The 21,041-nt window shown below is 43.6% G+C and overlaps 2 protein-coding genes and 1 long non-coding RNA gene across 3 annotated transcripts; 2 read left to right on the top strand and 1 right to left on the bottom strand.

The window, feature by feature from the left end:
- Positions 1–329: 329 nt before the first annotated feature.
- On the bottom strand, positions 330–10,852 carry LOC135496950 (vigilin-like). The gene is made up of 18 exons (XM_064786553.1): positions 10,708–10,852; positions 9,925–10,152; positions 9,653–9,761; positions 9,065–9,390; positions 8,691–8,906; positions 8,189–8,503; positions 7,778–7,932; positions 7,353–7,521; positions 6,838–7,143; positions 6,441–6,572; positions 6,025–6,243; positions 5,566–5,787; positions 5,135–5,353; positions 4,683–4,979; positions 4,236–4,475; positions 3,764–3,985; positions 3,306–3,524; positions 330–3,108 (listed from the first exon to the last, which is right to left on the bottom strand). The coding sequence occupies exons 2-18, from the start codon at positions 10,117–10,119 to the stop codon at positions 2,887–2,889; spliced, it is 3,783 nt and encodes a 1,260-aa protein (XP_064642623.1). The 5' UTR covers positions 10,120–10,152; positions 10,708–10,852; the 3' UTR covers positions 330–2,886.
- Positions 10,853–11,936: 1,084 nt separating this feature from the next.
- LOC135496949 (uncharacterized) lies at positions 11,937–18,344 on the top strand. Its single transcript, XM_064786552.1, has 2 exons — positions 11,937–12,058; positions 14,047–18,344. The coding sequence occupies exon 2, from the start codon at positions 14,078–14,080 to the stop codon at positions 18,119–18,121; it is 4,044 nt and encodes a 1,347-aa protein (XP_064642622.1). The 5' UTR covers positions 11,937–12,058; positions 14,047–14,077; the 3' UTR covers positions 18,122–18,344.
- A 729-nt stretch (positions 18,345–19,073) lies between these two features.
- LOC135496972 (uncharacterized) lies at positions 19,074–20,911 on the top strand. Its single transcript, XR_010448744.1, has 3 exons — positions 19,074–19,239; positions 19,761–19,969; positions 20,538–20,911. It is a non-coding gene; the product is annotated as an uncharacterized LOC135496972 (long non-coding RNA).
- The last annotated feature ends 130 nt before the right edge of the window (positions 20,912–21,041 follow it).

Here is a 21,041-nt window from a genome sequence, read left to right as displayed (position 1 = left end):
TGATGCAATGCACTGTCACTGCAGGTCCGTCCCCATTCAGGTGGGCTTCAGGTCTTCTTTAGTAATGTCAACATGTATCAGTCTCGTTAAATGACAGCCTTCTCGTTATAGAGAGATTACATGCAATAGCAAGGCAATGCAGGAAGCTGTGCCAGATTTACACTGCTACACACAGTATGGAGCACACAAATTGACACCCACAATCATAAACAGATTGATGGTCACCGCAGCATCTGGATGAATAATTTATCTCCTGCTCTATTGAATCACTGCTTTCATTACACAGTCTTAAAACACGACATCGGCAAAAAACTAAAATAAAACAAATCTGGGACTAGTCATTTTTATTACAGTAAACTTCGGTTTTTTTTACAGCTTTACCAGCACTGTCTAGGTAACTGCTCTATAGATGCATTATACAAATACGATCAAAAACAGACAAGTTCATAGCTTATCTAAATTTGATGTCAACAAAATGCAACTTCTTAATAGAGAACACGGGCAGACGACGGCTGCACCAAACGGGCCAACGCAAAATACAGGTCATTCAACAGGATATCCATTCAGGTTTTACAGTATGTAGCATAAATATAGAGGTATACCCTAACCCTTCACCAGAAAAAAACAGCACAATAATCATCCCATCGTTATACTCGTCAAGTATACGCAGAGGTCAAAATTCAGCGGAAAATTGGCCCCTAGTGATTTACACATGCTCAAAATCATCAGGTTATATTCATCGGGAGATCTTTGGGACCTTGTTATATCTTTCACATCAATTAACAGACATATGCATAAACTTTATGCATAACATTATTACATCATATTATTGTTTCATTCAACATATTATGTAACTATATGCTTTGTTTCGTATTTTACATTTTTATACATTTTTTTCTGGATTTTATTAATTTTTTTTCCTGCATCTAGTTGTACACAATATTGGTATTTTATATACCCGAATTAACTGAACAGGGAAACATGAAAAATGTTAAAACAAATGAGTCTCGGACTTGTGCTCATAGCAGAAATAAATAGAAAACAGACACTGTTTATTTTTCAGTGATGATCATGATGATTTTTTAATTCCAGTCTGAGCGCTATTGGAAAACATAAGACAAGATCACATGAAAATTGAAGAGGAAGCCCACAGAAATGGCTTCAAAATGATACAAAACTCATGCCGAGGGATTTACAACTAAAATTCCAAAACAGACTGTGAAATCAAGTGTGCACACAGTCCTCTCACTGATTTTACAACACTATGGTGAAATGCACTAAAATGAAATTATTACTATTATCATCATTATTATTAGAGAAGCAACAAGACTATCAAGACGTTAATTTAATTTGAGCCAAATGACACTGTGATATTTCCAAACAAAGAATGAAACATCCACATCTTTTGAACATTTTTATTAGTGCTTAATGACGAAGAACACAGAAATCAAGGCAAGGACAGGGGGGGGGGGGGGGGGGACATTCTACCATTAACAAAATATTGAAATAAAGACTTAAGTCCAAAAAATCCCTGCACCCTTTATCAATATTAGTTTAGGATCACTACCAAGTTGGCAACCTCCAAAAATTGTGTTTGGATGTTAAGTAGGTGAGACGGCAGTGTCTTCGAAGTCCAGCACTGAAGGCGACATTAATCAGGGGTGTGACAGTGACTGGTGAGCCATGGACAAAAAAATTTGGTCTGAAAAACCGTGACGCAGGAGACTTGAAAAATTTCAGATCAAAAATAAGTTCACACCCCCAATTAATACTGGTTAATCAATCAATCATCGTTCAAAGCAAGAGTCAATTAACAATTAGCAGCGAAGAAATAACAAAGAATTTTTAAACTTAAAGAGACGAAATTACAAGTATGATATCAACAGTTGGTCTGGACATAAGACTGTGCCAGAATTTCGTACCCCATGGTGAAAACAGATCCAATGCCGTGACAAATGAAAGGATCTCGTATCACACAAGCTGCTCATTGCAAGCTGTGATTGATAGCCTCTCGCATCAGTTTAGTGGACCAGCCTCAGAAGGACAGTAAACTATGATAATGAACATCCATCCCATTGCAAGACACTCGCCTGATCCACTGTCGCATCTGTCCAAAATTAAGGCAACTCTCATCATTTCGGTACAAGCTTAACTTGAACGTGACGAAGGAATCTGGATGAGCTAGAACGGAGACTGATCAGATGATCATAGAGAACTGATCGCATCAAATGAGCTTACAAAATACGAGAGGTCACCATGGGGCATTATCAATTCAGTGCCATTCGCTGGAGGTGAAAGTGGATTGAAAAGCTGAAGTCAAAAACAAATATTTTTCATGCAAAACAAATTAAGTCGATGAAGGGCAGCACTGAGCAGCCTCTGTTTGATGAAGTCCCATCCATGGTAAATTGGCAGCATTCGTGTATAGATTTCTATGTACAAAGTGCACACATTCAGTGGCCACCAATTCAACATGAAGTGGACACCCAAATCTGTAGAACATGTTTTAGAACAAGTTAATACATGAATATTTGAGCAATTTTTTTTCTTCCGTCTGAAAACATGAACATAACAGACGCAACTCTGTCCTCTCAACTGCTGTAGAAAACAGGGTTGCAGTGAGACAGTGCAACACAAGCCCATGACATGATTATGCACAAAATGTCAATCAAAAAAGCTATAGTACCAGCAAAAGGGATACAAAGTATAATTAACAGGCTGTGCTGAAATATCCAAATCAGTCAGCACCTTCTTCAGATGTGTGGTTTTGCAATAACTGAATGGGGAGCCACGCCAAACAGTTCATAAGAGGAGTTGACCGAAACAGGCATTGCAGCGTCACCTAACGGATATGAAAATAATGTCAAATGACATTGTATTGGATGATTAGCGTCTAGCTGGTCCCCATGCAAAGTTTGGTGCCGATGTTGCTGGAGCAGTTGCTGCGCCGATCGTCGGGAAGTCGTCAGTACTGTTGGTGTCGGGCGTCTGGTCCCATGGGGCGTCGCGTACAGAGAAGCCACGCCCTGCTGGCGGGCGTTCTTGGCGATCCTGACGACGCGGTTGAGTGTACTGCTTTAACATCTCTTGATCCAGAAGGTCTTGCTCCTAAGGAAATGAGATAAAACACAACAATCAGTTGCCTTTATGAGCACCCAGTACGTTTTCTCAAAAGAAAGACTTGGTTGGAACTTACGTAGGAAAAGCTTGTGACGATCCTTTATGATGGAACAATTTCTCTCATAAAGGGTAAAGTATTGAAGTTTTCCCACCCATCCCCCACATGCCCAAGTACAAATACTTACAAATTCTTCCGCTTGGTTCAAGAGGTAATCTTTGCAATCCAAGACATCATCTTCCTCTCCGGTAATAAGAACGATATCCGGATGCTCGCTGTCCTGGCGCGGGAAGCGGATGTCCACCTTGTACTCCTCCATCAGCCTGCGGATGGTGCGTCCCTTCTGCCCGATTAGCCTGGCGTGGATGCGAGGGTCGAGCGATACCTCTTCTGTAGTCTGGTTATCCTGCAAGTAAGAAAGCTTTTTATTTCTTCTCCTGCGTTTGCTCCTGCCCATGTGCAAACATGACTGAGCTGGCCAAATTAACTTTTTGCTTTACACAGAAATGAAGGCGTCTGCCAGCTTTCTTAGGCCAAATAACATTATTGAACTTGGCTGAGAGATATCAGATGGTTTACTGGACTGTATTTTCACTCTGGCCATCAAGACCTCTCATACAGCCGACAGTCTCCCCGATGACTTACCAAAGATTTCACAATCTTCATAATCTCATCCTTAGCCTCATTGGCGTTCTGTTCATATCCAGTGACCTCGATCAGACCCTTGTTATCGTCATTGCGCTCGGGAAACTGGATCTGCACATCGTGGCGGTCGCGAATCTTCGAGATGACCATGCCTTTACGCCCAATGATCTTAGGATGGTAGGCTGGGTCCACTTCGAAGGAGACCTTGAAACTCTTCAGAGCCTAGGAGAGACATAAAACACACTGTAACAGGGGCATTTTCCTTTGGGGTCGATGGGGGGGGGGGATAAAGCCTCGAGTCATCAGATTTTAGTGAAAAACTGCTATTTGGGTGAAGATTGGAGTCATCTTGATGTTTTCATTGGTACATGTAGGCTGAGAGGGGTCAATCAAAAACGATCCTACATTTTAACACTGTTCAGATTGTAACGGCCAATGCGTTCGACAGCTAAACGATTACAAATGAGCCTACCCTCTCTTCCTCCTCCTTCTCCAGTTCTTCAACTCTCTGAAGCAGAGCTTCCTGGGCGCGGCGTACGTTCTCCGGCGGACCCGAGACCTTGATCAAGTCGCTTTCAAGCTCTGCTGGCGGCACGGAGATGCTGACGTCGTAGTCCTCCATCATTTTGCGTACATCTTTTCCGCGCTGTCCGATGATGAAGCGATGGAACTTGAATGGGACATTAGTGTCCTCGGTGACTGGGACAAGGTTCTGAAAAAAGCAAAACAATCAAGTAAACTCTGGAGTCCAAGATCTTTAGAGTGGTTGGCAACATTTTTTGCTTTATCGTTTGGCATTTACCAGAAACTGGTTCAGTTGGACCCGCTAGATAGAATGATGTTTTTGCAAACATTCTAGCACCTTGAAAATTTACGGTTTACTTTGACATTTACGCTAATGACAACCTGTCCAACTCACCAACAAAGCATTCTTTGCCGCCTCGCAGTTCTCTTTCTTCCCGGTGATGATAATGATGTCGCATTTCTTGGGCGCATCATCATGAGCGCTGCCCTCAGAGCTAACATCGCCATTGGGTACAGCAGGCTCCTCTTGCCCAGGTGCGTCCCCGCCACCTTGATTTGGGATGGGGCGATCAGGGAATTTCACGCCAACTTCATGATCACGTGTGATCTCCTGGACCTTGTGGCCTTTCGAGCCCATAACAGTGCGGTGATGTTTTTGTGGGATCACGCACTCGATGGTCACCTGGTTCTCCTGCAAACATGCAAAGGTTATCATTAGTCAGAATACTTCAACAAGAGGTCATAGTATGGAAAACAATGAAGATTTGTTTCAAAGGTTGAGTCCGACCATGATAATGATGACTCTTTGGGTTTTTTGAGTCCATCGAAGTCATGACAACAACCTACCAAGTCCTCCACTATCTCCAAGATCCTCCTCTTGGCGCCCTCGACACACTCCTTCGCCCCCTTTAGTACAACCCTGTCACTCTTGACGCCGCTGCGCGGGAAGCTGACCGTCACGCCACCGTATTCCTCCGCAATTTGACGCAGTACTTCACCTCTCCTTGCGACGAAATGACGATGATATTTTGGGTCTACATTCACTTCACCCTCAGTGATGCTCTCCTGCAAACGGAAAAAAGTACATTTTGAAATTTAACTTGGAAATCTCATGCCAGCTTAAAGCTTTCTGCAGAAACTTGGAAGCATTTCAGACCAGTTGAGTCTGTACAGAGTGCACTGGCCACGCCTCTAACCCTACACTTTTATGAGTGGGGGAGGAACCAGCCATGTCACGACATGTTACATGCAACATGCCATGCATTTGAGAGACTCACCAAATTCCTGACCAAATCCTCTATTTCTGCTTTGGCCTTTTCAACGTTTTCCTTCTTGCCGATGATCACGATAAGCTGCTGGTCCGTATCGTTGGGAGCGGGGAAGATAACCCGCGCCCCAGTGCTGTCACGGACCTTCTTGATGTTGGCACCGCCACGCCCAATCAAGAACTTATGGTATTCTGCCTTGGCTTTGACTTCGGCAGTAAAGCCGGACTCTTTCTGTAAAAGGAAAGGATTTGAAAGTTGTAAGAGGCAACATTTATCTGTGGCAGACTGGTTATTTCAGCACTCAATATATTCCTCGTACATATGTGAACAGTTTTGAAGTACTGGGATATGTGAGAGACCCCCTATTGGCGACTTTGTTAACTTCACCTTGCCTACCCAGCTGCTACCTATAGACACCCTTTAACGCGGAAGAAAATTAAAAGATAAGGATAACAAAAAAACACGTACTCTCTCCTGGGAAATATCCAGCAACAGTTTTTTGGCATTCTCAACGTCATCCTTTGGTCCACGGACGGTGACCTTGTCACTGTTGGCGCCCTCTGGGGGGAAGCGGATGATGACGCCGCCGCACTCCTCCATGATGGAACGAATGAGACGACCTTTCGCTCCGATGATCGAGTTATGGAGTTTATGAGGGATTTCAATGCTGATTTCTTTAATGTTGGCCTGAAAAAGAGGAGGAGCATGATTTAGCAAACGTCAAAACAACCGCAGGCAATACCATACGGTACTGGACTGTAGGGTAAGTAATCATTTAGCAGACCATCTTGGACACAAGTATAGTTATTTTCAATCTTCCTGTAGTATAGGCCATTGCTGCCCCTGTATTAAGTATCCAAGCCAGCCAATATTTTCATACTAACCAATTCCTTCTGGATCAACTCAATTTTCTGTTTAGCTGCCTCAACACTTGATTTCTTCCCGGTAATCAAGATAATGTCAGATTCGCTGTTCTCACTTGGGAGATCAATCTTGGTGCCAGTTTCGTCACGAATCTGAAGATAAACATTAAAAATTTAAGTTCCTCCAAGAAAAATGGCAAAGAGAGAAACACTGCTTTACACTTTAGGGGACCAGCTTGATGTGAATGTGGAGCTGGAGAATGGCTAGCTCATTTGCTTCAGACCTGCCCCCTAGAACAGAGAGGACACTGGCACAAGATGTGACTAAGAACTTTGGGGCACTATAGCAGAACTCAACAGGACGGCAGACTGTCTACGTGTGCATCTAAAAGATTTCCGAGCGCAGAAGAATACTCACCTTCTTAATGTTGGCACCATTCTTGCCGATGATATTCTTGTGGAATTGCTTGAAGATGTGGACCTCAGCCTGGTGGTTCTCGAGGATGAGATCGTGGTGCAACTGCTGCAGGTACTTGTAAACCTTGTCCACATCTGTCTTGGGGCCGCGGATGGTCACGACATCGCTCTTTTTACCGGGGTCAGGGAATGTAATCTGAACTTGATTGAACTTGTCGCGAATGTCGCGGATTGAGCCGCCCTTTGCCCCGATGATGGTCTTGTGGAAGCGCTGCTCAATGAGAATATCTCGTGTACGTTCGTTTTCCTGAAGAAGAAAAAATCAAGTTATGTAAAATTTCGATCCAGGCCAATGTTATGTCATGTTACACAGGTAACTTTAAACTAATTTTTCACTTCAGGTATCCACTTACTTCAGATGTATCTTTATTTCTAGTAAAGAGTTATAGAAATGACCAAATCTGATAAAACCTAGGAATTGCAGGGCAACTGCAGGGCTGGCAAGATAAAACTCACCATTTTCTGAACCATGTCTAACAATTCTTTCTTGGCTTTCGCAACACCCTGTGGATCACCCTCGATACGGATCATGTTGCTCTTCTCCGCGTCAGGGGGAATCCTGATCGATACGCCTGTCTCGTTCTTGATCCTGGTCACGTTAACGCCATTCTTGCCGATGATATGTCTGCAGAAAAGGAAGGAATACACAATTACATTACCAGCACCACCAGTTCACCTCTCTGCAATACTATTCCTATTTGGTGAATGTGAACAACCTGCGTCACAGATTTTCATCAATTTACGCAAACAGTGAGAAGGGCCAATTTCTCCAAAAGATGACAACAAAGGGTGATTCTCAGTTTCAAATTCAGATTTGGAGTTACCACACCTAGAATAGAGTCACTCTGGTTAGTAGTCTCTCCACGTGATTTCTTACCCACCTGTGATATTTAGTGTCAACATGAAGCTCGGTGAAGTCCATGCGTGATTTCAAATCCTGCGTGATCTCCTCCAGGGCCAAGCGTGCCTTTTCGACCTCATCAGGGGGACCTTCCACCTGGATCTTGTCTTCGCCGTCGTTGAATTCAATGTGAACCTAAAATAGATGAATTGAAAATGAATCACATGCAAAATTCTAACGCCAAAGTGGAAAATACATTGACATGATTACAGCAGAAGCAGCGAGTGAATGCAATCTATATATTCCCTTAGCAGTGGTATCCCTTCGAATAAGGATTCAGCTATAAAATTGCAAGCGTTGCCCCTTCTCTCTCTTCAGAACCAAATTCATGAAACGCTGCAATAAATTCAAAGTTGACTAATAAAATTGCTGTCATCATCGTCATTCTTACCTTAGGTACATCCTGTGTGATCTTACGCACATTCGCACCTTTACGTCCAATGATAAAGCGATGGAGCCAACAGGGTGCATCGACCTCGGCGATGATGACGCTGTTGGCCTTGGCGTAAACCATGGTCAGGGCTGGTCCAAGCTTGTCTGGTTCGCCACGAAGGGTTATCGTACCGGAGGGGTTGTCGAGAGGCGGAACTTCAACAGACACGCCACACTGTTGGAGGATTTCGTGCAGGCAGCTACCACGGGGTCCGATCACATACTTGTGTTGTGATTTACGGACCTCCACAGAGACCGTTTGGCATTTTCGTTCCTAAAAAGTGATGAAAATTCAAACATAAAGATTTCAAAGTCCAACAGATTTGAGTAGAACAAATCTTTTCATCCCTCTGGATATATGAAGCCAGAAATAATAAACTGTGCTTCTGGGCCCTGATGCAAAGTCCAGAGCATACATTAAATGACCGAAAGAGTCTTGATCAATTTCACAAAATACAAACCTTTTCTTGGTAGATCGACTTGATCCAGTCAACTGCAGCATGGACGCCTTCCTTTTCGCCAGAGACTGATATCTCATCCTTCATTACGCTGGGAGGCGGGATGTTGATACGCACACCAGATTTCTCCTGCATCTGGGTCAGGAGCGTATTGTTTGGGCCATAAATGAACGGATGGTAAACCTTGGGGATCGCTAGACGTTCAAAAGCCAGTTTTGCCTGAAACAGAGCAGAGGGGATACATACAACATTCATAAAATCATGCACAGAGATATTTGAAAATCAACAATTAAGAGCTTGACGAAGTTCTTGCATACAACCATTTAATTACCAAGTACTAAGTTAGTAAATACCACTAAAGGAAATTATCAAATTACCTGTTCGTCCGAGGTGACCTGTATCTCATGCCTAGCCTTGTCAATTCCTTCCTTGGTGCCGACGATCTTAACCATGTCCGAGTTATCTTCCGGTCGCGGGATGCTGATTTTCGTAGCCGTTGTCAATTCAAGGTCCTGGAGTTTCTTGCCACTCTTTCCGAGGAGGAAACGATGGTGTTCGCGAGGGATGGGGATCGAGATGCTGGCCTGGGTCTGTAACTGGTTGACTACCATGCGACGCGCTTTCATCACGTCCTCCTGCTTGCCATGGATGACAACAGTCAAACTCTCGTCCTTGGCCAAGCTCATTTCAATCGACACACCCCCTAGATTGGAAGAAGAGTTGAATATGTTTGAAATGACAGAACACTGGGGAAGGAAATTTGACTTTTCTTTCTTAACTGTTACTTTTGGCAGCTTCTGGTTCTTCAAGTCTCCAAAACTCGACAGAAGTAGTTGCTTTGCTTTTGAATTTAAAAGACCCCACAAAAAAATCAACTGGGATTGGGCCTTGGTAGAATGCAGAAGTTCCATTTTTTAGGAGGGAAACACCCAGAAAAATAATCAAGACTTCCCATGAAAACTCACCAACTTTCTGCATGATGTCCTGACAGACTTTAGCTTGATGCCCAGAATCGCCAAATTGTGGTTCATTCATTTCCTTGAAGCGACGTTCCTCCATTGGTACACAGAAAACCTGACGACAGAAAAAACAATTTTAAGCACTTTTAGATAGGGCTGTGTTAAAAGTGATGATGATGAAGTATCTGGTTCTTTTTAAATAGGAGGTTCAAAGCTTCCAAAAGGCTGTAACCCACTTTGTTTAATCAGTCCGAGATCGTGAATGAACATATTATTACCTGTGTGGTGGTCGAACTCTTTAGGGAGAGTTTCTTGTTCCATTGTCCTTGGTCAAAAGAGAATGCGCTTGGGCTGTCGCTGCGCTGCTCTAAGGGGGGAAACGCTTCATTGTAGGTAGGCTGCACTGCGGGCTCGAAAGCCTCGTCATCAACAGTGTGGAACTCCTCAGAATTGAGAGCCATGTCTGAACTCATAGTCGGTGGTCGGTTCCGAGTCAACAGTACTCACTGAAAAGAGAGCGTTACTACTGTTACACCAGATCTTGAAAGTCATTGAAACAGAAGAAGTAGGCCTAAAGATTTAAAAGAAGGCCACCAGTTACTTGTCATTCCAAAAGCATCAAATAAATACTGCCAAGTCCATGACCATGTAGACCCACCTATAAACCTAGGCCTAGATTATCTGTGTCTGCGCAATGAACAGGTGCAACAGTCCTCACTGCACTGTGTATGTTATCGGCTGTGTAGTGTGTACTTTGACATGCATGGACATGGCCTACTTAAAGAGTGCCTACGTGGCGTCCCAGCACCCGCAAAATCTCCGATACCGAGGGAAAGAACACCTTTGGTTGTCGCATACTGTCAACTTTATAAACATCAACATCAAAAGACTTAACCAGCAACACCAATAAACGCTTAAATAACAAGAGAACAGGGACATAGCGGCAAAAAACTGTGTAAACGTGGACCTTTCATGTACAGGAATGTACACAAAATACACTACAAAACATGCCAGGACAGATATGCTAAGATGGATTGGAGGTTTTATTTTTGTCAACTTACAGTACTGTTTCCGTCAAAGGGCCGTCCGAGTATTGAAGCGCGAGTCCACTTCGGCTTCAATTTGGCTCGTGTATGTCTGAAATGGAGACAAGGAACTTAGAAACCGGTCAAAACAGGGATTGAAAACATGAACCGGGATCAAAATGCGGCCATTACGCACCACGGACAAAAGTAGAAGGAGAGGCGTGACGTCACGAAAGCTGTTTAAAGGGCATTGTCGGCCAAACGATTTTGTTACGCTAACTACGATTGGTTTAAATTGGTAATTGAGAGTTAATCAATTAAAGGGAGACTGGCCTAAATATGTCATTCAATTAAAGGAAAGGCGGATAAGCAGCTTGTGAGGTTCGATCCCGGGGGACGGTGAACCCGATTTAGGCGTGGTTCTCAAGCTGGATCAAAAATTCCTGGCTCTTTACAGTCCTTCGAATGAATGAGACATAAATCATAGGTATCTGCACTCTACGCTATGACGGCAAGCAAAAAAAACACCAGTGGAGACTCGTGTCTGTCACCGGAAAACTCTCTTTGTGGCCGAAGTGGTCCCATCTCCATACCCGCCCCGTTATACACTCCAGACGCAGTGGACCGGCCTCCTCCCCCAATCTACGAGTACGAGGGATGAATATGATGACGAAATGGACTCAGTGCCTGAGTCTGACTCGGTGGAGCAGCGTTTTATCTCCGTGTCCCCCTGGAAAAAGTTTTTTTACGACTTCCGACCTGGCTATGCGCATTATCAAAAACCTAAAAAGGGTAAAAACTTCCGAATAACTTTCAGACTATTTAGAAATTAAGCGTTGTTCGCGAAACGAAAACCAACCAAAATAAATAATATAATCGGTAAGCGAAGCCATCTCGAATATAGAAGTATAACATGATATCCCTTTCATGAAGTCCGCTCTCCCACCCACTGAAGAATTAGCCTATATAATAAAAGGGTGTGATCCCTTTACCAGAATGGGTTTCCCTAGCGGAAAAAATGAAATACGGTGGCCGGTAGGGAATCGTTTATTTTTTCAACACAATGAGTGGCCACACGAGTTGTGATAAGGCGACCTTGAATTTTGCGTTTCAGTACAAAAAGCCTGGTGATGATGATGGTATAAAAATGATGCCGAAGGAATTACATGTAACTCGAACGCTAGTCATGATATTTTATCGGCCACCACATCCTCAATCATATATAGTAATATGCGTCATTCGCTTAGGCCTAGTATAAGACTTGAGGAATTTGATAAGTGTGCCTCACTTTAAGTTTATCACGATCTTGGACGGCATCATCTATCAAGTACTAGTGTGGAAGGTTGAGAGGCTGATCGTATTTAGGATTATCAAAATTCTTGGACAGGTAGGTCGCATAAATCATTTCGGAGACAAATGATTTGTTGACTGCATGGTGTCAATTAGTTTGATTGACATTTTGAGGAGCATTTGGGTACACTAACTGAGATTTATTTTAAAGCCTCGAGTACAGAGTCAGTCGTATGCTCCTCCCCTCGCACACGTACTGACAGCTCGGTCGTTAGTGCCGAGACTTGGTCTGAGGTTCAAGATCATGCAAATATCATATCTCTCACATCCTCAAGATAAGAAACATGAAAATATCCGTGCTGTTAGGGGTGGTGGTGGTGGTGTTGGGGCGGTGAAGGTGGCGGGGGGGGGGGGGGCAGTCGGGGATGGGATCGCGCAATGTCACATTGACATGCTCCCTTTTCACTTGGTGACGTTGCAAGATAACATCACGATATCTATTTGCTGGTATTCTCCCTTTGATGTCATAATAATTACACTCCGTAGGGGCTATTATACGTATTGTACAATAGTAGTTTAACAAACAAGTATATACAAGTATCCTACATGGATATGAAATCTGTTGGAACCCGGCCGGGTAGCCATGAATGGAAAGTCCCAATTTAAAAGCCTGACTCATTTCTTGATTTACATATACATGTATTTATAACAATAGGAATGGGTGGATGGTAGGCCTATCCTAACCTGGGACATTTCAAACTTGTACACCTGCATGCATAGACCCGCCGTATAACTGATATCCAGTAATACGCCGGGGACTGGGAGGATATGACAATTCCCACATCCTGTGCTGTTTTCCTGGTAGGCCTACTTATAAAGGCCTACTATTCATAATAGTATGCAGGCTTTCAAGGTAATAACGAGCAATTGATGTGTCTAGCTATCCTGACGAAAAAGATTTTTGATTCACCGTAGTAAAATCTATATAATTCAACATTAGCATGGTGAAATCAGAATTGTGACAGCTGCTGTCATCAGCTTGGTTTTGACAGCCGAATCAACTACTATTCAGATCTGGGACATTGTGACATGGTCTCTACAGAGAGACATACAAGACATGTGCCTTCCCATATCAAATAAGATATGAAATCAAACAGTTTTTGTAACTCGCTGATAAATGATCCAGATATTAATTGCAAGCTCGTGTCGATACAGTAGAAATAAAAACGTGGAAAGGAGCATCCTTCATTAAAAGATTGATTGCATCCAAAGAGAATGGGGAACAAGCAATTAACTTCCCAATCCAGATCTCCTGCAGTGTAAAGTGCATATAACAGTTGGCAGCACAGACGTTTGGCCAACTTATCAACAAAAGGGCTTGTCCGGGAGTCGAACCCGGGACATCTCGCACCCTGAGCGAGAATGGTACCACTAGGCCAACGAGCGGTTCTGCTACACCTCGCTACTGGTGGATTAATAGAGATCAGGTGCCAGCACCGACGATTGACCTGACACGTTGGTAAAACCTGATCTTGCGAGTGAATATCTTTTTTTTCTTAATGTCTGAATATTTAGTCAGACACTCTCAATGAACCACTTTTATTATAATGTATATATGACCTCCTGTACACAACAAAAGGAGTGAAAGAACTTACATATACTTTACTCTAGACGTTCACATAACGTCATGGGGCACGACTGCACGAGTAAACTATGAGATATAAGAATGAACTCTTAGGATGGGGTTGATCGGTTGCTTACCTTCAACCACAATAAATAGTGGTTGTTGTGCGGGCGTAACAGTTATAAATGCTCCCATTGAAAGAGTGTCCCTATCATAGCGGGTTGAGGCATGGTTCTATAAGACGCAAAAATCTATACCACAGATCAAAGTTAAAAGTTAAAAAAGACTAGTCTTTGTCCTGGGACACTTCTGACGGACACATTCCTTGTACCACCACACCACTGACCTCATTAACTTGTATTTCACATGAATCAACTTGCTCATCGCTTGGGGTAACTTATCCAGTCTGTTTTCGCGGGTTTAGAGCTAAAAGTGATCACAATACTATTTTGTCTTTTCAGCTCCGCCTTGAGTATCATTGTGTCAGAGAAAATGATTGGGCAGTCTACATCCGTGCTCATTGCCTTAGTGTTGAGTCTCACCTCGACACAAATGCTGAGTGTCGCCCTGGGAGTAACAGGAAGTCTAACGACGGCGACGCTACAACCGAGCACCACCCACTTCGCGGGGAGACCAGCCCGTATACCGGATCAGGGCCTAACCACTTTAATGACGTCTCAAGATTCCACGCCAACATCGCTATCGACGCCAACTACAAACTCGCACAGTATATTTGTAGACTCTAGTGTCAAGATTACGCCAACTCCTGCTGCGAAAAATACAACCACGACGACGACCACAACAACAACAACAACAACGCCCATTCCAAAAATCCCAACATCGCTATTGACGCCAACTACAAACTCGCACACTATATTTGTAGACTCTAGTGTCAAGATTACGCCAACTCCTGTTGCGAAAAATTCAACCACGACGACGACGACGACGACCACAACAACAACAACAACAACGACAACAACAACAACGCCCATTCCAAAAACAGAGCGTCCAATGCTGAAGAACATAGCTTGTAACGTGAATTGTACATTCTTGCCGATGTATCTGAAAAACAGCTTCTTCAAGGACGAGAACGGAACGGAACTGTCGCGTTACGTCTGGTTGTGCACGGTAAACAGGACAAATGACGCCAGTCCTTCAGAGGAGGAGCCACCGTGTTCGGTCGACATCAAAACAGCCATAGGAAACATTCCGCATGCTAAACTCGCCGAGTTGACTCTCCTCATTCAATGTACTTTTCCTGTTAGGCTGAGAATTCTCAACGAAGGTGGAATTAGGAGAGAGAACCTCGTGTCGTATCTCGACATTCGGCGGTGTATTATTGACTGGCGGGACGCCATAGTCTTCGGAAAGGCAGTTGACTTTAGAGTCATGAACATTTTGTGGCCGGTTAAATTTTCTTCCGATGACGTGATATCAACGAAGGATATCATTGCAGGCAATTACTCCAATGATGCTATTGTAAATACAAATGGTAAGGGTGAAGGTCAAAATTGGGTTCAAGGTGAACATCAAGGTCCGTGGCAAGGCATGGCCCATAGGTCAGCTCGCAGTGTTAGATTGCAGATGATACAAGGTCTTCATAACCTTGGATCCCTAATGATACTCAATCCCCCACAACAGTGTTCACGCCCAGATGATAGCCTCCGATGTACTTTGAAGCCCTTTGAAAGAAACGAACTGGACCATGCGCTTCCAAGTATTTTCACGAAGTACCTCTGGCCCAGGATGGCGGAGGTCACAATATCTGACCTTGACATCGATGATGGAACTGTTTTCAAACTGAGGTACACGATGCCCTATCTTCAGGGTCTGGACATTGTTAGAAACCGTAGGGAATTCAAGGAATTGCCCACGTTTCCCTGGTTTTCATCGCGTATGTACCTCCCGAGGAAAATCGCCCGCACGACGACTGGCAATTCGCACTACGCTGGCCGGAAGGATATTGCACCAAATGTTTACCGCAGGGTATTTAATCTGGACCGATCACCTATTTCTGTGAGAGGACTGAAACTTCAGGGCTTGCTCGACAACATTACTGTCAAAAGTAGCATAAAATCGAATGACACTTCAACAGATTTAGGTGGCGTCCTTTTCAAGGAAACATGGGGTATTCAACGGGTGGATTTAAGCCATAACAACATTACCTCCATCCCTTATTTCTATGATAACGTAAGATCGATTAAAGAACTAATCTTGGACTATAACAATCTCACGCAGATTCCATCCTACACGTTCGGTTTCATGATTGCTTTAGAAACACTTTCTATTTCTCACAACAAGATTGACAAAATTTCGAATAAGGCGTTCTTGACAACATCGGAAATTGTGGCAATAATCCTCTCCTACAACAGGCTTGTCTGGATCGAGAAGGGAACTTTCTACAGCTTGTCCAAGCTTAATATGCTTGTGCTTGATCATAATGAAATAGATATGGTTGACATCGATGCCATGCCGGCACAGAACTCAAATAAACTCACCACTTTAGATTTGAGTTACAACAAACTCGCATATCTGCATCCGCAGATGATCCTCTTTCGATTCGCGACGAAGATTGACTTATCAAATAATAGAATCAGATCCGGACAACTCAGCCATTTGCTTACTGATACCGATGCCAACTCAGCCGTATATATCTTTAATGATTCAAACAGCGACAGTAAAATTGACATTACACCACTTGGGGGCGAGAGAAAGGAATTGGACCTTTCGGACAATAAAATCGAGCACATTCACCTCGAGCACAAGAATGTAAGCCAGTTAATGAACTTTCAGACAATGCTGACATTCTTTAAAGTAGATCTCACGAGAAATCCGTTGAACTGTGACTGTCGAGCTTACGCGTTGCATCAGTTCCTCGTGGGCCACCGGGCCAACAAAACTGAAAACTCCAAGACATGGCTGGACGATGCTAAAAAAAAATGGATCTGCGCACAACCCGAAAGCCTCGAAGCCATCCCGATTGAAGATGTTCCTGGAGACAGGTTTCTCTGTGAAGACAAATCTGCCGACTGTCCATCGGAGTGCGCATGCTACAAGCGAATGACCGATTATAATGTTACCGTCGTTGATTGCAAGGATAGGAATCTGAGCGCGATACCTCAACGAATGCCTGGAGGGTTTCTTGAACTACACTTCGAAAACAATCGGATTGAGGAGCTGTCTGCGCGGGGGTATCTAAAGTTTGTTGTGGGCCTTTGGATGTCCAGAAACGATATCACAGAAATTTCTCGTGAAGTGGTGGAACTTCTCTCGAAAAATGCCAAAGGTATTTATTTCCAGTACAACAAGATTTCAAGGTTGAGCAAATCAGTGATGAGTCTGTGGAACGGAGTGAGTAAGCTCGATTTGACATACAATCTGCTTGTTTGCGACTGCCATTCCGAATGGCTGCGCCACTGGATCATTGAAGCGTCTTACTTGGTCAATGGGTGGAAACTGCGCTGCGCTTCTGATGAAACCAGCGGCGGTGCTAGGGGTCGTGCAATATTGACAGTAGAGTCGCACGAGTTCGTTTGCAAAACGGAGATACCAAAGATTATTGCAATTATATTTGGGACAGTTTTCATCCTCCTCATAGTTGCTTTCGCTTTGGTCGTCCGGTACCGCCAGGAAATTAAAATTTGGTTGTACGCGAAGTACGACTGGCATCCTTTTGATAAGGTCGACGACAGTGACCCCTCTCTCATCTACGATGCTTTCATCTGCTACAGTAGCTTGGACTATGATTGGGCCGTGCACACACTTTGGAATAAGCTCGAAAACGAACAGACCCCGCCGTACAAGCTGCTGCTGCACCAGCGGGATTTCATTCCGGGCCAGATGACCATGGATAGCATCTACGAGGGCGTGAACAGCAGCAAGAGAATGATCATGCTCGTGACTCAAAACTTTGTCCGTAGTGATTGGTGTATGGCAGAGTTCCGAACCGCACACCACGAGGTTCTTTCGAAGAATACTCGGAACTATCTCATCGCAATCCTGGGAGAGGATTTGGACATAGAATGTGTTCCAGAGGACTTTAAGGTGTTTCTAAAGAACACAACATATCTTAAGAAAGATGAAACGAACTTCTGGGATAGACTTTTCTACGCTCTACCCCAGAAGGGCCCCAGGAAGACCGCGCGTCCAGAGCAGACGGCCGGGCTCAAGGAAAGCCGCAACGGCTGCGTGGCAAACGTTCCTGGGCGCCAATGCTCCGTGATAAGTAACGCAACAGGGCTGAACATTTCTCGTCAAATTTCCGCACAAAGTAATATCTCAAAACAGAGTACTGGCAATGTAGCGCAAGTCACAGTTTATATGAATGATAAAAACCTAAATCGCATTCCGAGTGAAACAAATGGGCATGCACTTCCGGTCCTTGGGAACATTTCTGGTGATGGACTGCCTAACAATTTAGAATTAGCAACCTTTCCCTCAACAAACAAAAACCTGAACCATCATGGAAACCAGCCAGGACAGCGCCCAGTGAGTGCTTCTGGCGTTTTCATCGATATTCCTCTTGACCAGTGCTGACGGCCGAGAAACGCCTAACACGGGGACAGGGAGCTTGATTTGTTTTGGAGTTAAAAATTTTTCCGCACTTGGGCACAGGGTAACAAGTCTGTCATTCAGGAGAGTGGTGCTGTCGGGCGGCTCTTGACCGATTTTACAGTGTGCACAAATGATTTCGTTGTTTTCCCTCGTTTGCAACATGCCAGGTTTTATTTTTGTACAGATATATAAAACATAATAATTAAACAAGACGTATTTTATCAAAACCTGAGTTTTTATTCATTACACCGATGTTTATTATTACATTTTGTCATGAAACAACAGATTTCCCGTGAGAGGTTAAGATCAATCTCCGACTCTCCCCCACCCTTCTTTCTACTGAATAACAGTCAAATAGTGATATTTCCAACTTGACTCTATTGAAGAATAGTTTCAAATCGAAACAATGCTCTTAATTCACAGTACTTCCTAACCCCTTTAAAAAGTCAACATGCAGATATTTCGAAAACACCCGAATAGCATTCCACGACGTTACTATTTATAGCTCCAAGGTCATTTGAATAAGATATTGATGACGTTTTAGTCACGTGACAGTCGGACATCGACACTTATTTCTACGCATTTGAGCTTATTTCAAAGTCAATTATCTTTGACCCTGCATTGTTTTTAGCATGAATGATACCATAGAGTCAGAGAGAGAAATATTCAGAACAATTATGTAGTATTTCCAACACTCGGACATGTGCCAGATTGAATCAACTGCCCTTGTTAGAAAGTTAAGCCTGAATCCATTACGAAACCGCATGTTTGTCCGACATTGCCTGTAATTCAGCGATGGGGAAATAGAGGGCAGCAGCTGCAGTGACCTCATTATCGCATTATTGGTGTTGTCCCGAACGAGCGAGCAGACGAGAATCAAACAATGACGTCACACTCGACAACACCTGGCTATTGATCAATCGCTTACCTTAACAAAAGGTAAAATGGCGGCTTATCAATCGTGACCTGTTTTGGGACGAAAATAGAACGATTCGCCATTAAGTGCTATTAGAATGTAGACAAACGGAATTTCGCAAAAATGGATGTTTTTATATATTTTGTGTGTTTCGTTTTAATCTTTTTCGCTGATTATTGTCGTGGTAGGTATTACACTATTATTTGGTATAGATATTACAATGATTACATTTACGTATATCCATGATCCCGATCGTATATTTATTGGTGTGTGTCACCAATATTACGGTCACCGATTTGGGTGTGTATACAACGTACACTAGAGCATATACATGCACAGTTATGGAACTGGGCTATAGTCCCGCTCATTCTGTTCTGATTCCCCTCTATGTACCAGTCTAACGAGACACGAGGTAACCTGGAGAATGCCCCTTTCGTTTGGGGGCTATCCCTCGAATAATCTATCTATCCAAGGATATTTAAGACTGTTACCCGTGGCTTCCCAGAGTGCCAGGTGTAACATTTTCAAATGTCCCTTCCATGGAGAGTGTCCTCTCTCAATGATAATGTTGTGACAGATTAAGATATGGCTTATAAAGACATTGACCTTCAATACCTCAGAGATTAGAGTCCATTGTTCTTAGGACATTCCAACCTCGAACATTTCCAACTTCTAAACCAGCCTCTCTCCGTCTCAATACTTCAGCTGTTATCCCCAATAAAGACTTCGGATTTAACCCCTGGGCAGACAGAGATTGCTTCGACTGCACCTACACCAACCAAGCGAAGGATGGAAAGAAAATCAAGATTGTTTTTGAGGACATGATCGACATCGTTGACAATAATTACAAATGTTCTGACCCCTGGTACGGGAGAGATCAGTCCATAAAGACATGTCCGTCCAATCGTTGTATGGTGAGTTTAGAAAACACCCTCCTCAGTCATCATCCTCGTTTTCAATGATTTCATTATTTCATTTCATTATTGATCCTGAATGATTACATCTCGTTGAAATCTCGCGAGAACTCCACTTGTCAGACAAACTAAAAATAGTCGAAAATATCACTCAATGAATTATTAGGTCGCTGCCGAAGTTAATCATCGATAGAAAACCCTTCTGGTTGTCTGAGGTTTGGTGTTAATAAATCATGATGTCGCTTGGCAGTGGCAGGGCTGAGATGTTAACTCATGCACAAAGTATGTTATACGTCGTGGCACACCATATATAGCGGTGAGCAGTGTTCATGAGACTGTTAAAATGGGGAGAGTTTTTCTGATGGAGTTATTTCCGGTGTTTTGTCCAATCATAAATGCAGAATTCTGCATCGCCGGCGAACTTGTTTGCCAATCAGATGGCTCTATTTTGGGATTGGTGCGAATTCTGCTTTGACGTCAATGCAGTGTTGGTCAGTCTATTCTTTTCGGTGATCGGTGCTTCCTCCTCTTATCTCACCACGTACACGCACTTTTTCTTTTGATTCAGAAAATCTACCAGAGGTGGCATGACCAAGTCCTCATGATGAGACGATGCGAGACCGCCAGCAACGCCTGCGTCCCGAAAGAGGAGTGGTCACCGGAGTATCATGTGCACGTCCAGTGTTGCAACAACGTAGACGAATGGCCACACAAGTCCACCGAGTGTAATGGAGCCTTCCGTCCAAAAATCGAACTCGTTGGTGCCATACTCCTTGCCAAATTTGCAATGTTGTTCAAATGAAAAACGGATCTACTAGAGAAAAAACTCTGAAACACTACAGCGTGTTCAATTCAAAAGGAGGTGAACTTGACTTCCATCTTCACAAACTATACATGTAGGCAGTGCATGGAGCCGAGCATATGCACGGGGGTGGGGGGGGGGGGGGGGGGGGGGGGTGAGGATCAACTGAAAAAGTCTCCTCTTCTCCATCGGAACGTGTGACCGAATTTACCCCTAAACTTCTTTCTCTGAATTATTATGAAATGTATTTTAAATGATTTTAGTAAGCAG

Source organism: Lineus longissimus, chromosome 12 (genome assembly GCF_910592395.1).
Source record: "Lineus longissimus chromosome 12, tnLinLong1.2, whole genome shotgun sequence".
NCBI classification, from domain to species: Eukaryota; Metazoa; Nemertea; class Pilidiophora; order Heteronemertea; family Lineidae; genus Lineus; species Lineus longissimus.
Note: the sequence above shows the minus strand (reverse complement) of the source record. Positions and strands in the feature narration are given on the sequence as shown.